We start from the raw sequence: 15,730 nt of genomic DNA, 5'->3' as shown, positions 1-15,730 counted from the left end.
GGTTCTCTGGGTACCCACGAGTCTCCCCTTTACAGACATGCCCACTTTATGATAATCACATGCAGTTTTTTGTATGCAGTATAAATGTGTTATTTTTGCTTATTCTAAAATGGATGTTTGAATATTTCTGCATACTGGGGTCCCTAAACCGTCTTGGAATTACATAAATTGGGTATCACTGTAAAGCTGAGATTCTTGTGGATCCAATGAGCCCAACTGTATTCATGTGTGATGTTAATCCCCATTGTAGCCATTTCATTGTAGTGAGACCATTTTTTTGAAACTTGGCCTCACTGTATAAAATGACCTGTGCTGACCTCTAGGATAATCCCAGCCTCATGTGTATTACAGATTTATGACTAGAACAACTTGACATACAGTGCTGCATCTCGGATGATGTATACCACTTCCATGTCACATACAGTCCCCTCGAAAATGTTGGTCTCTTGAGGTTAATGTGGAAAACATGGTTGGTGAATGAATTTCAAAGTGAACAGCTTGTTTCAAACATTCTCAGATATTTTCTTTTATGCTGAACAAAGTGAAGTTAGTCAGCAGGTGTAAATTTAGAAGCACAAGTCAAGATGACCGTCACCAGATATGTACGACAGAACAAATAACAGGATCAAGTTAGTCAGCGAGACTCGTGAGATGTCTGTCGTCATTCTTTGATCATTAATGAAGTGGGTAAGTACATGGGGTTACAAGCTGTGACAGTATGCACACTACCAGGACCCTGAAACTGGATTCATATTATTTACACCTGTGCTTTTTCTGTGACATCACAATATGTGTTCTGTGAAAAAGGCCGGTGGCTTATTTGGCTCCAAATGACGCAGCTGGGACGGAGATGGGTCTGGTGAGGTTAGATTGAGGTCACTTGAAGACCCTGCACACCCTTGGTATGCAACACACAGGTGTTTTCACAGGGCACACACCATTTTTAGCATTACTTAATTTGCGACTTGATGTCATTTCTAGCATAGCTCCACCACAACAGAGAAGTTTTATCAATCAGAAAATGTAAAAATGTGTGGGTGTGCAGAGTATTTAAAGGGGTCCTATTATGCTCCATTTCCAGCTCTATGTTTAAATTCTGGGACTTCACTAGAATAATTTTGCATGATTCATATTTTTTTTTTTTAAATCCATATTTATCTTTATCTTGTGTGCAAAGTGAAGTTATATTATACTGACATTATTTAAATAGGAAATGGGAAAGCTGGTGTCGTGATTGCATTGTATAATAGGTCTGCTTCTAAAGTACACGGAACCTCTTCTGCTTCGAGGCAATACATTTGTGTCATTAAACACATGAAATGCCACAGGCAATTTTTCTCGTTTGATGTGAAATCAAACTCGTTAGCGGTGTTAATTTCCATACCACATCCTAACTCTAAACAGGTTTTGTGTGTGCACTGGACAGGACTAAATTAAGTACACTCAGAAATCTGTATGCAAGCTTAATTTTTGAGTGTGCAGGTGATAAACACTATTTTCCAATTGTATACATCATATACTGTGTATACTAATCCTGATAGTATTGTTTTTGCAGTTAGTATTAAAGAAAGAAACATACTAAACTGTTTTATATTAACATGAAATGATACTTGTGCCATCAAACATCAATCAAACCGCAACCTAAGAATTAAAGAGATAATTAAACTTCACAGAGACGGCAAATCTGTTTTTCCAAAAAATGTAATACTTGTTTTCTGTTGTGATTCTGGAGCTGTTTCACCACCATCCACAATAAATTTAAAGCTTTTCCAGCTGTGAGCAGCTCCTCCATTTGCTTTGTGCGCTGCACTGAGGGAGAACAGTGTACACACCAACAGCACACTCAAAAAAATCTAATATTTAGGGTGCATTTTGACTGATAACTTTGTTTGCACTAGTTTGTGTCCACTTTTCCATAGTGAACCCATTACATACTTAAAACCTACTTAATATCAGAATGAGGTGTTGATTTGGGACAAAGTTGGAAGCCACGGCTTAAAAACATCATTAAATATTGTGCACAGTGGTGAGACAGCTCCTTTATACTTTAATACTACATATTTATATATAAAAAACCACCCCAAAACATTCAAATAATGATTTGGAGGTCGATTACCATGGCAATGGTCAAAGCCTCGAAGCATTGGGGTCAGCCCTAGAGCACGTTGAATAATTTCCTGTTAAAACAGTTGAGTGTGTCCATTTATTGTACACTAAATGCAAAAATAGTATACTGTAAAGAGTAGTATATATACAACAATAAGAGTTATGTCACTTGCCACAGATTTATAACGTATAAAAACTTGGTACATAAAAAAGGAAATCCCAGTTCAATCAGCCTAATACACAAAACTAAAGTCCTCTTATCTACATTCCAGTGTAATATATTACTGTATAAGACTGCAGGCACATGTATCAAAACATGTTTCAGACATGAAGACAGACAATGACTGAATGTGAAATACTGGTGTTTATTTGTTGGCACATTTATATTACAATCTTCAGTCTTCTCTCACTGGTTTTATTCCACAGTCCCAAATGACAAAAGAGAGGAAAAGAAAAAATTCCAGTGACACATATACCTTGGAGAACACAATTATGAGTATGTAACTTCAAGGCTGAGGTCAGGTGCACATGTGTTTTAGTTTGTTATTCAATTACAAGTATTTGGGGCAATCTTTTAACCGCATTCATCAGTCAATTTCTAATTACTAAGTCATTCAGTTAAGGAAATGGCCATCTGACCATCATGCTAAAGGAAACTGATCGTTTGAATCCTTAGCTGCAAAGTGATGTGCTTTTAATTTTTTTTTTTTTGCTTTGGCCACAAGATGGGGCAATACATATTTAAACCATCACCTTTGGTAAATTAAAAAGGAAGTGACTTTATCTGAAACTCAAGAGCGCAACAATATTCTCAATTTATCCTTGTTTTTACCCCCAATTTCAGAAGCTTCAATGTCCTACAAAGGAGCCAATTGTGATAGAAATCTCCAAGGAGACAGAGTAGATGTGTCAACTCCAACATATGGACACATGTACTTCATAAATCCCCCCCCTAAACTCCAGCCCAAAACTATTTACTTATGACAGGAAGTGCTTGAATTGAGTTAGAAGGGAGTTGTTAAAAAAACGGACACTAATCTTTATTTACCAAAGCCAAAGTGTGTCCTCTGGCTATCAGGGTGCTGTGTTAGCTATATACAAGACATTTGCTTGTCAATAACACAACAGATTAAAGAACAAATTGAAAAAAAAAATAATATGGATCAAGAACAAGTGGTCATCAATAATTAAGTCACTGGCTGTTACTTGTGGATATCCTCCTCACATTCATTTTGACAGTACCTGTCACCCGCATCCAACCACCGAGAGCGAATTACATCATTGCCAATTACTCAAGAGAAAGGGTTTAGATTATCTTTTAAGCCATATACAGATTCATCCCCTTAACATCCGATTGCACATTTCAATGAAGACTTTAAAAAAGGTCTAATCAACACAAACTCTCCTATGAAGTGCCAGGTAGGGCATCATAAAGCCAGACTTTGGCCACCACACCTTTCGGATGCACAGCAATAGAGGAAGGAGACTTTAGACTCCTTCCACATGTACGGTTATTCAGAAAAAAAAAAAGTTTTTCATTCAGGGATAATAATAAAGGAATCTGTCTGAATTTGCTGGCAGAGTTGTGCACCCACAATTACTGGGAGAAAAGACGACCATGAATAAAAGACAACCGCCCACCGCTGCTGTCACTGTCAAGAGACTTTCTGCCCCTTTTCTAGGTTAGCTTATGATCCACTAGCTTTCACTTGTCAATGTTAGTTTCCCACAAAGGATTTTTTTTCCCAGCAGTTTCTGCACAACTGAATCATGATACTGGACTTTTCTGTCCATATTCAAAGGAAAATGTGCATCTGCTATTGTAAGCACCAAACTTTGAGCACCAAATCATTTTAACCAAGCGTAAACATATCTACTTTATTTGTTGGCATTTAGAAACTACGACTCCCACGAGTCTTAGCAATAGGCGCACAATCAAAACCCATTCAGAGCTGTAGTTTTTGAGTGCTGGCAAGGTAATCATTGACTTATTGGTATTAAAAGGTCTCAAGTTTACATCCATAAATTATACTTTAGCTTTAATCAATGTTTCTATATTAACAGTGGTTCATGTGACTACTCTTGTGTGAAAGAGGGTGCTAGAAGTGATGAAGCCGCAGAGGATTATCAACAGATGGCAGTTCCCCTCAGCTTGACTGAGCTATTTAGCTTCTTCCAGCTCATTGTTTTGATTTTATGGCAGACAACTCTGATGTTTTAGTTCACTCTCATAGCACAAAGAAGCTATAAAAAAACAATTGTATGCTACTTGCCTAACACGAGACAGCAGACTAATTTAGCGTCTAGCTGGTGAACATAGTGGAGCATTTAGTACTTATGGAGCCGGATTTACCTCAGGTATTGGTGGAAACCAAAACTGAGCTAAAATAAAGAAAGATAAAGTGAATTATCAGATGGACACAAACACAACAAATTAATGCTAAATGTCACATATGCCAGATGTGTAAATAGGCAGCTCTTTGCCAACAAGTTTGCCATATAAATGTAAAACAAAACTGATGAATGTTGTGTTTACAGTTTTGTTTCCGCTGCTCTCAGGTGGCCAAAAAAAGAACCTGTTATTATAAGCTTAAATATGGACAGAAAACCAGTATCATGTTCAAAGTTATGGAGAAAGACCAATAAAAGAACCCCCCTATGAGAAAATACACTAACTGGGGATAGTGGAACAGCTGCTGACTTGAAAAGAAACTTCAGGTCTGCTTTAGCTACTAACTAAGTCGGGAACTCGGACTATAGCCTGGCCAAAGAACAGTAATCCATTACCGTTACAAATTTGTTTTGGTGTCATTTTTTTTTTTTTTTAAAGGATTTAGAGAATATTCAATTATAAATAGGCTCTTCACTAACAACCATCACCACATTCCTTGTTCTTCAGCCTCAGATGTACTGTACGCCACCTCAAGAAAACGTTTCCAACAGCTCCAAAGCCAACGCTATTGAGTTCAATCAGTTCTTCCAGCCTAGGTTGAAATGACATGTCGGACTCACAGATGTATAAGAGGTGTTTTGTCATTTGTACTCTCACCTTTGATCTATACAGAAATAAACAATTTACAATAAAAACCTCTAACATGCTATCTACAGCGCCTCCAGTTTCACAGTATTGAGCCAGCTGCCTCACGCCACATCAAGGCCAAGTGACGCAGCTCGGCTAAAGAGACTTTTGCCAGACGTTAGAGAGAAAAACATAAAAACAAAAACTAGTATCCAAAAGCATTTTACATGTTAAAAACGAGGTCTCAAACTGTACAAGGCTTGTTTGTTCTGCACCAGCATTATAGATTCCATTACTTTCTATGTCAAGCAGGTGTTTTGAGTGTTTTTGGGGATGCACATTAAATACTAAAGGAAGGATAAAAAAAATAAATCATGACCATAATGAGTGCCCACTAAAGTCACCTGTGCTGTTACGAACACAGTGTAAACAATTGTTTTTAACCAAACTGAATGTGAGGAGTAAAACATGGAGATGGGTTTTAATAAGTTAAGTGATATGTGCTGCATTTTGAAATTACAAGTCCATGATTTTTTTAAATCTACTACTTCTACCCTCTCAGTATGTGGAGGAAGACTTTGTAGTCAGTCACAGAAAAGCAGTTTTAAAAAAAGAAAACAAAAAGGGATTAAAAGTAGGTAAGGACACTGAGGAGAAAGGTGGTTCATTTGACATTGTATGTTGACATTCTTTCGCTCTCTTTACAGTGTATATGCTCTGTTTGAGAGTGCAACCTGTAGTGCTTGGCTAGCTTCCCCAAATAAGAGAGAAACACACTTGACACTTGAAAAACTAGTGAGGGGCCGTATCCTTCTGATTAAAGAGACATCAATAACCACGATAAGGAGCAAAATGAAGAGAATCCAAAAGACCTTACCACAAGTCTGTTGCACAGTTGGGTCACTCGAGCGAGTGAGACACAACATAACAGTGCTCATGCAAGACAAGTCACTTCCCACAATTCTGTTCATTCAGATACAGACAACATTTCCTATCCTTATTAACATGGGGGAGGAGGGAGTACACTAATGGGCACATTCATTCACAGAAAAATAACTGAAAAATGGAGGAGACCACCAAAAGCCTTCAGCTTAAGCACTAAGTATACACGTTTACATTACAACAGTAAAAAGTAGTTCTTGCATTCAATAAACACCACGCTAAGGGCGCGTTAAGGAAAGAGAATGAGGGGAGCGAGGGGACATTTCATGCAGTTGTCAGTAAAAAGAAAAAAAAAATGAAAAAAAATATGGGTCAAAAATTACATTTACATTTACAAAGTGTTTCAGACTATTCACCCAACACTTGTCATCAAGTCTGTGCCACTGCTCTGGCACAAAGGAGTTGGCAAGGCAAACCATGTTATTGAGACAGAAGAGAAGAGAGAAAAGAACAGAGAAGAGAAGAGAAATGACACAAGTAAGAGCGCAAGTGGTGGCGAAAGCTCCCGAAGGTGTCAGAGTTGTGGTTTTAGTTATCTGATACCCGAGACGGAGCTCTGATTGATGCTGTAGGTAGGGGAGAGGTCCCCACCTATCGTGGCCACCAAAGGTGTTCCATTACTGGTCAGGCAACTCTCCTGGAGAGCCTCGAAGTAGGTGGCCTGCACAGGCTTGTGACACAGCAACACTTGCATGGCATCGTCTATTTTAAACCATTCCCTTTTTCTCCCTGTTGACAGAACAAGACACCATTGTGGGACAAGTTGAGACATGTGAGAGACAACACGAGAAGACACACATTATGAAAAATAGGTTTGACTAATTAGCAGTACTGTGCACAGCGTTAAAGTGAAAATCAGGGTAGGAGCAAAGCTGGTGTTATAATCTCCCCCCCAAACAAACATAGAATAAAATCCCTGAACTGTAATATCACTAAGGCCTGGGAAAGAAAAACAAAGCTACAGACAGCATGTGACTGCCTGAGAACTTTGTCCGGATCATCCCCATTTTGACAAACAAACAAACATGCAGTGCTTTACCAATGTTGACCGAGTCCTCCCAGTCCTCCAGCAACTCTGTTACAACAAGAACATAGACGTAGGTTCTGTGTTTCCTCTCTTGGTTCTGCGGGAGAAAAACATGATCATATTTTTACTTCTCATTCGCAAACATGCTGCACACAGTATGTTCACATTTGAAGACCAAAAACAAATTAGACGGCAAACAAACCTCACCTCAAATACTCCGACCAAACGACCTAAAGTCCCCTTCACACCGGCCTGTAAAATAAATAAGAATGATTAGGTGAGCAAATACATACCACAGCATACACTTACAATGGACAACTAAGGGCTGTTCTTAAATATAAAGAGGCAAAACAGCATAACACCTGTATAATGAAATTAAATCTAACAGCCTGACAATAAACACTATCTTCTTACCTCGTGGTGTTTTGTTGAGACTGTAATTTTTAAATGATTTGTGTTGCGGGGGATTACATTACATCATAAGATTGTTTTTTTTATCCCCTTCAAATTTACTCAAATCTAATTCCTGTGTTGTTGCCGAATCCTCCAAGTAACACACAAGTAAAACATGAACAAAAACACTGACTTAATTTGATTAAAAGCTGAAGTCATGTCTTGCATGTACTGATTCTTTCTTCATTAATTTCACACTTCAGTGCAACGAGGTCTAATTTAGCCAACAGTAAGTAATAAGTAATATAATTAGACTGACAGCCTACGTTCTGGAAACTGGAGACTTTTTTTTAAACTGTGTGATAATGATTACAGAACAGGTGAAGACAAGTACAGGGACACAGAAAAAGGAGAAGAAAAAAAACCAGAGGACAAATGCGCAACAGGAAACCAACATTTATAGTCACAAGTTAGTTGGAAATTAGGTTTGTAAACTTTCCTGACCAACTGTTACTCAAACTACAAGTGCAATTACAGTATAAACTATATTAGGGTGGAAACTAATGATTATTTTCATTATTGATTTAATCTGACAGTTATTTTTTTGATAAACTGATAAAACCTTTGGTCGACAAAATGTAAGAAAATGGTGAAAATGCTGATAACAATCTCCTGGATCCCAAGCCTCACGTCTTGTCCAACCACGAGTGGAAAACCCCAAAGATATTGAATTTACAATTAAACAAAACAGAGAAAATCAGCTAATTGACACCCAGCAAAAGTTAAAAGGTATTTTTCCTAAGAAATGACCTCAAACTTTCTGTCATTCGAGTAATTGTTGCAGTTCTAAATTCTACAGCTGCAAAATACATGTAAACACCTCTGTTCAGCTATCACTTACTGTCACATACTGACGGCTTCTCTACAAGATGTTTCGCGTACCATAAAAGATCATGTATAAAGGTCACAAACAAACAACAGAACAACCGCCTTGCTGTCATTCGCCGTTCCTCTTCCTATGACATCAACACCGAAGCCGTGCAAATGTCACAACCTTTCCTAGAAAGACGACAACTTGCCTGTTACCTTTAAAGATATTCTAATAACAAAAATAATCCCCGAGGTAGAGCTCAACTCCCAGAGGTGGATAGTAGGTCAGGTTTAGATACAGAGCAAGGCCACTTGCTGACATCTTTGCAGCTTCTTCAGGTTCCAGTTTCAGTCTATAAATAAGTGTTGACTGCACTCGCTGCACCATGGACTCAAGAGTTGGACTCTTCAAGCCTTAAGCAAGATCATGTGTAAAAGAACAGGCCCACCACTAGCAACCACAAAGACATGCCAGGGATGAAGTAATAGGCCAAAAGTCAACCTGTATGTTTTGAGATGGAAAATGTCTCCCGACTCAAGCATTCATGTAACTGAAGACTGATGGGCAGCATCTTGGGAGAGGATGCACAGCATTGAGGCTGCATTACAAGTTATGCAATACTGTCCTGTGTCTTGTTAGTGCAGGGCGTAGACTACCAAGCATAAGCCGAGGTTATGAACGGTCAGATAGACAAAGGAAGCCTCTGTAACCTTTGGCCTGCTCCTAAGTGCTGTGTATTCGCGGTCATCCCTGGCAAGACTCCAAACCAATAAGCATAAGCAATCACTCACCACTCATATGGTCATCAGAATAAGCTTGTCAGGATTAGGATATGTCCTGTTACACCACCGTCCAATAAGAAGCTTAGGAAGCCACAAGACGTGGTGATGCATGGAGTACCACTCAAAGTCACCACAAAGTTTCTGAATGTGGCCTTTAAGCACTTTTAACAAACATCAGTAGTGATGTGACATTGCTTTTGACCCTGTGGAAATGTGTTGGCAAGCTGCAGCGTCCTACAACCGCCAAAGCCACCGAACAGCGGGAGCCAGGATAGGGGATGATATCAGCATCCATCAGCGTGATGGATCACACACGGAGAATAGGCTTTATATGGTCGGTGACTTGCCAAGAGCTGACAGCCGGGTGAGACTCCGTGTCTTCAGTGCCCTGTCGCCATTCTGATCGAAATGCCAAAGCGATGAGCAGCTTGTACACAAGAGGGATACCTGATTTAAGGGACGGACGTTGGTGGTATAAGCAGTTATTATTGATTTCCAATGAGCTTCAGAGCCGTTTACTAATTGCTACCTATCCTCCAAAACACACACAAACAAAAATAGACACATTTTGCCCTTCAAACTGCTTCTGTAATGAGGCTGCTGCTGTAAAAATAGAACTGTCTGAAACACACAAAGAATGAAAACGGATTGTTTTTCTTCGTTTGCTGTATTTTTGGGATTGGATAGTGCTGCAGTGCAACCGCTGTGCAGCCAGTGTTCAATCTCAGCGTGACCTCCTTTGACACCGAAACACTGCTTTGTAACATGATGCTATGATACAGCTTACATGTTGCTAGGCTCTCTCTCTCTGTCCATCCAAACAGGATGACGGCACTGACGAAATGGGTTCCGAGAGCAAGGTATTAGGCCCAGCGTTAAATACAGACATGATTTAATAGATGAAATACAATACATCTTATGAGCTTCCACTCAAACTAATTTGCCACACTGCAAATGGAAATCCACCCCCAGAACAATATTCCTGGCTATGAACCAAGTCTAGAAAGGTATCTTCATGTTTCAGATAGAAGGGTCAAGTAAAGTAGGAACAGTATCAGAGAAAGAAAGGGGGCCACAATATAGGCTTAATTTAGATATAATAGTTATGAAAAACAGTGAAAGAACCAACCTCTTCACACACTTCTCGGGCTGCAGCAACACTGGGCTCCTCCTCGGGCTCCATCCCCCCTCCAGGAACTATCCACTTGTCAGGATGTCGACTACTGCTCACCAGCAGCACCTGCAAAGCATCCCATACAAAACATATTAGACATTACAGTCCAACTCAATGCTGCTGCTTGTTAATTGTGTGCAATCACAATTCACAAGTGTTGCTGCTTGAGCAAGATTATTCAGTGATCTGTGTTAGTATAAGACGCAAGAGCCTATGCTTGTCTGACCTGTACTTATTATCTGTACCTAAGGTCCGCGCAGAACTAGGTAAGATGGCCTTTAGCTATTCCGCTCCCTTTTCCTGGAATACACTGCAAGCTAAGTTGAAACTGGGAAATCTGATTACTTTTAATGAATTTAAAACATTAATGAAAGACCTAGAAGCGGAGTCAATCGGGAGCTGTCTGTGTTTCTGAATATTTTCACTTTAACGTTGGCTTAAAACACTTGATTTTAATGTGTTTTGTATGATATTATGCTATGTATTTATTTTGCATTTGTTTTATGTTGTGGCGTCTGAAACTTTAATGTATGTTTAAATGCTGCTGTCTTGACCAGGTCTCTCTTGCAAAAGAGATTCTTAATCTTAATGAGTACTACCTGGTTAAATAAAGGTTAAAAAAAAGAGCAAAACCCCAACATATGACACTGAAAACTATCAAGACTACCTAAGAGTGGCCTGAGGCCGAGTAAGCCAGCTGGATGTTGTGTGAATGCAGTTTTTTTTCAATGGCATAGTGTATGAGTCACTGTTTGCTTTTTTGCTCCACACTAGTATGGTGAGTTCATGGTGTCAACAATCTGTTTAGAGAAAAGCTGCAGGCTTGGCTGATTGCCGATCTAGTAGTGTTTGGTACAAGTTTCTAGCTACGTGCAGGTCATACTGATATATTTCCTGTAATCAACAGCCCAAGTTCACAATCTGGCCTCTACTTATACACCAAAATGAGGAATTAGTTAAGTCTCTATTAGTCCCCCACCCTCCTGGTATAATAGTGTTTCCACTACAAAGAACATCTTTGTGCGTGTTGTTGACTGGACATCAGCTTCCCAAAAATCTGCCTCTGGTCTCAAATAACCTTTTGAATGCTACTTTGAGGTGTTTTTTAGTAGGAGAGTGGCTCATTAATGTCAACTACGTGGTGACATTTGGGACACAACGAAACAGGTTTAGAGTTTGTCATTAAGCAGATTGGATGATCCAAATCTTTAGTATTTTGAATCTTTAAGTAAACAACGCATACAATATTATAATAGTGCGTGTTGTTGACTGGACATCAGCTTCCCAAAATCTGCCTCTGCTCTCAAATAACCCTCTGAATGCTACTTTGAGGTGTTTTTAGTGGGAGAGTGGCACATTAATGTCAACTACGTGTTGACATTTGGGACACAAACAAACAGGTTTCCAGCTTGTCATTAAGCAGATTGGATGATCCAAATCTTAGTATTGTGGCTTTTTGAATCTTTAAGTAAACAACGCAGAAAATACACAGTGATTTCTACCATAATCATGGCACCTGCACTTTATGATCCATTTATTTGTCTCTATTTTGATTTGAATGTTTCTATGTTTGCTTTTAATGTTTGCTTTTACTGCCAAGAGCTGCTAAAAGCTGTTTTTCGTTGTTTTCCATGACAAAGACAATAAAGTCTCTATTCTATTCTAAGATAACCAGAGCTGTACCAAGAGTGTGTCTTTTGACTAAAGCCAGCACAGCTTACATCAGTCCCATGTTTGGCTAGCAGCAGTACAAGTTGCATTAACACTAACACAGTTACGTGTCTTAGCTTGTCACTTTAAAGAAACTAAAACAATGGTTTTATATCCAGATGACTCTCGTTATGATAAAGTCATCACAGCCTGTGTTATGTGGGCTTTGGTCGCTGGCCGAGAGCCGGCTGCTCCACAGTAGTAGAAGCAACACGGCTGGTAGCTTCCACAAAAATCACCTCTGGTCTCAAATAACCCTCTGAATGCTACTTTGAGTGTTTTTAGAGAGAGAGTGGCTCATTAATGTCAACTACGTGGTGACATTTAGGACACAACAAAACAGGTTTAGAGTTTGTCATTAAGCAGATTGGATGATCCAAATCTTTAGTATTTTGAATCTTTAAGTAAACAACGCATACAATATCATAATAGTGCGTGTTGTTGACTGGACATCAGCTTCCCCAAATCTGCCTCTGCTCTCAAATAACCCTCTGAATGCTACTCTGAGGTGTTTTTAGTGGGAGAGTGGCACATTAATGTCAACTACGTGTTGACATTTGGGACACAAACAGGTTTCCAGCTTGTCATTAAGCGGATTGGATGATCCAAATCTTAGTATTGTGGCTTTTTGAATCTTTAAGTAAACAACGCAGAAAATACACAGTGATTTCTACCATAATCATGGCACCTGCACTTTATGATCCATTTATTTGTCTCTATTTTGATTTGAATGTTTCTATGTTTGCTTTTAATGTTTGCTTTTACTGCCAAGAGCTGCTAAAAGCTGTTTTTCGTTGTTTTCCATGACAAAGACAATAAAGTCTCTATTCTATTCTAAGATAACCAGAGCTGTACCAAGAGTGTGTCTTTTGACTAAAGCCAGCACAGCTTACATCAGTCCCATGTTTGGCTAGCAGCAATACCAGTTGCATTAACACTAACACAGTTACGTGTCTTAGCTTGTCACTTTAAAGAAACTAAAACAATGGTTTTATATCCAGATGACTCTCGTTATGATAAAGTCATCACAGCCTGTGTTATGTGGGCTTTGGTCGCTGGCCGAGAGCCGGCTGCTCCACAGTAGTAGCAGCAACACGGCTGGTAGCTTCCACAAAAATCACCTCTGGTCTCAAATAACCCTCTGAATGCTACTTTGAGTGTTTTTAGTGGGAGAGTGGCACATTAATGTCAACTACGTGGTGACATTTGGGACACAAACAAACAGGTTTCCAGTTTGTCATTAAGCAGATTGACGGAGGATGATCCAAATCTTAGTATTGTGGCTTTTTGAATCTTTAGACAACACACACAGTGATGTAAGATAACCAGAGCTGTAGCAAGAGTTTGTCTTTGAGCTAAAGCCAGCTCAGCTAACACCAGTCCCATGTTTGACTAGCAGCAGAATCAGTTGCATTAAAATCATCTCTGGTCTCAGATAAACCTCTGAATGCTACTTTGAGTGTTTTTAGAGAGAGAGTGGCTCATTAATGTCAACTACGTGGTGACATTTGGGACACAACGAAACAGGTTTAGAGTTTGTCATTAAGCAGATTGGATGATCCAAATCTTTAGTATTTTGAATCTTTAAGTAAACAATGCATACAATATCATAATAGTGCGTGTTGTTGACTGGACATCAGCTTCCCAAAATCTGCCTCTGCTCTCAAATAACCCTCTGAATGCTACTTTGAGGTGTTTTTAGTGGGGGAGTGGCACATTAATGTCAACTACGTGTTGACATTTGGGACACAAACAAACAGGTTTCCAGTTTGTCATTAAGCAGATTGGATGATCCAAATCTTAGTATTGTAGTGTGGCTTTTTGAATCTTTAAACAACACACACAGTGATGTAAGATAACCAGAGCTGTAGCAAGAGTTTGTCTTTGAGCTAAAGCTAGTTCAGCAGTACCAGTTGCATTACAATCTGCCTCTGCTCTCAGATAAACCTCTGAATGCTACTTTGAGGTGTTTTTAGTAGGAGAGTGGCACATTAATGTCAACTACGTGGTGACATTTAGGACACAAACAAACAGGTTTCTAGTTTGTCATTAAGCAGATTTGGATGATCCATAATCTTTAGTAGTGTGGCTTTTATGAATCTTTTAAGTAAACAACGCATAAAACACACAGAGTGATGTAAGAGTGTGTCTTTTGAGTAAAGCCAGCACAGCTAACATCAGCCCCATGTCTGGCTAGCAGCTGTACCAGTTGCATTAACGCTAACAGTATCTTAGATAGTCATATCTGAGCTGGTCACTTTAAGAAACTAAACAATAGTTTCTATCCAGCTGAATCTCGGTATGATAAAGTCACCACTCATCACAGCCTGTGGTCGCTGGCCGAGAGCCGGTAGCACCATAGTAGCAGCATTAGCTTTAGCATTAGCAGCTAACAGGTTGCCTCCATGTAGCGCTGTGTGAGAACCAGCGGTTACATGCACAGCTAAAGAGGCTTACATAACACTCCGCTAAGTACGAGCTCAACACTAAATGTTTAATACACAACCACAGCAGACTACACAAGAGGTTATATACTGTTATAAACTGATTTATACACAGAGAACCACACTGGGAGCAGCTAACGGTAGCTTTAGGCCCAGTCAGACCAACTCATCCCCGGCCTCACCTCCTCCTCCGCCTCGCTCCTGAAGCACAGGCAGGCGGCCCGCTTCTTGTAGCCGTCCCCGTCGTACGTCCGGGTTTGGTTCGACTTTAGCTTCATCATTTCCCAAAAAAAAAAGGAAGAGGGCAACAAAAGTTGTAAAGTACAAGCTAAGTTTGACCACTTAAATGTTGTTAGACGCAAAGTCCTCCTCCAAGGGGAAACCTCGGCGTTTTTTAACTTAACAGAAATAACTTCTTCTTCGCTTCATTTTCACTAAAACCTAGAGGAGGCACATCTACGGCTCGGTCGCCATTACAAGCAGCCCGCTACGCACACGACGTAGTGGAGCTTTTAATAGCTCAGGCGGCGTAAAGAAACTACGTATGAGTGGTTGAGGAATGAGAGGAGGAGGAGAGGAGGAGAGAGAGCAACACCACGCTGAGACTGGAGCCAGCCGGTACTCTGGGCTCACACTAGAGCTGGTCACGGACACTTGTTAGAGGCTGATCTAATTAAGTAAGATTGTAGCCTACCACCTTAGTTGAAGAATTAAAATGTTATCCATGTGTGCTGTTATTAAATGGTCAAAATGGTTTGATCAATGCTGGTTTGATTAATCAATTTCAGCACCGCAGGTGATGGACAGCGACAGCATGGTCCTCCAAAACTCATCCAATAATAATGTGAAATCAAAATGTTGTCTTATAAATGTACATTATGAGTTCACTCTTGCCATATGGAGAATTGATAAAAAAAAATGATCAGAAATCCCTCCAAAATACCACATTAAGACACCAAGACCTTGAGGAACACCATAGAAAAAGCCATGCTGTGATTTAGTGTGAAAAACCTTTGGCCCATGAACTAAAATGAGCTTGACACCCCTGTCCTAAAGGTCACCACAGGTCATTTTATGGACAGCGACAGCATGGTCCTCCAAAACTCATCCAATAATAATGTGAAATCAAAATGTTGTCTTATAATGTACATTATGAGTTCACTCTTGCCATATGGAGAATTGATAATTTTTTTTTTTATCAGAAATCCCTCCAAAATACCACATTAAGACACCAAGACCTTGAGGAACACCATAGAAAAAGC

General features: G+C 39.6%; 1 protein-coding gene across 1 annotated transcript; it reads right to left on the bottom strand.

Moving 5' to 3' along the window:
* Positions 1-2,451: 2,451 nt before the first annotated feature.
* Positions 2,452-15,051, bottom strand: nudt3b (nudix (nucleoside diphosphate linked moiety X)-type motif 3b). Its single transcript, XM_037767342.1, has 5 exons — positions 14,651-15,051; positions 10,270-10,380; positions 7,302-7,346; positions 7,107-7,191; positions 2,452-6,796 (listed from the first exon to the last, which is right to left on the bottom strand). Exons 1-5 carry the CDS (start codon positions 14,747-14,749, stop codon positions 6,600-6,602), a joined length of 537 nt encoding a protein of 178 aa, XP_037623270.1. The 5' UTR covers positions 14,750-15,051; the 3' UTR covers positions 2,452-6,599.
* Positions 15,052-15,730: the final 679 nt, after the last annotated feature.

The sequence above is a fragment of the Sebastes umbrosus genome, chromosome 1, assembly GCF_015220745.1.
Source record: "Sebastes umbrosus isolate fSebUmb1 chromosome 1, fSebUmb1.pri, whole genome shotgun sequence".
Lineage (NCBI taxonomy): Eukaryota > Metazoa > Chordata > Actinopteri > Perciformes > Sebastidae > Sebastes > Sebastes umbrosus.
Note: the sequence above shows the minus strand (reverse complement) of the source record. Positions and strands in the feature narration are given on the sequence as shown.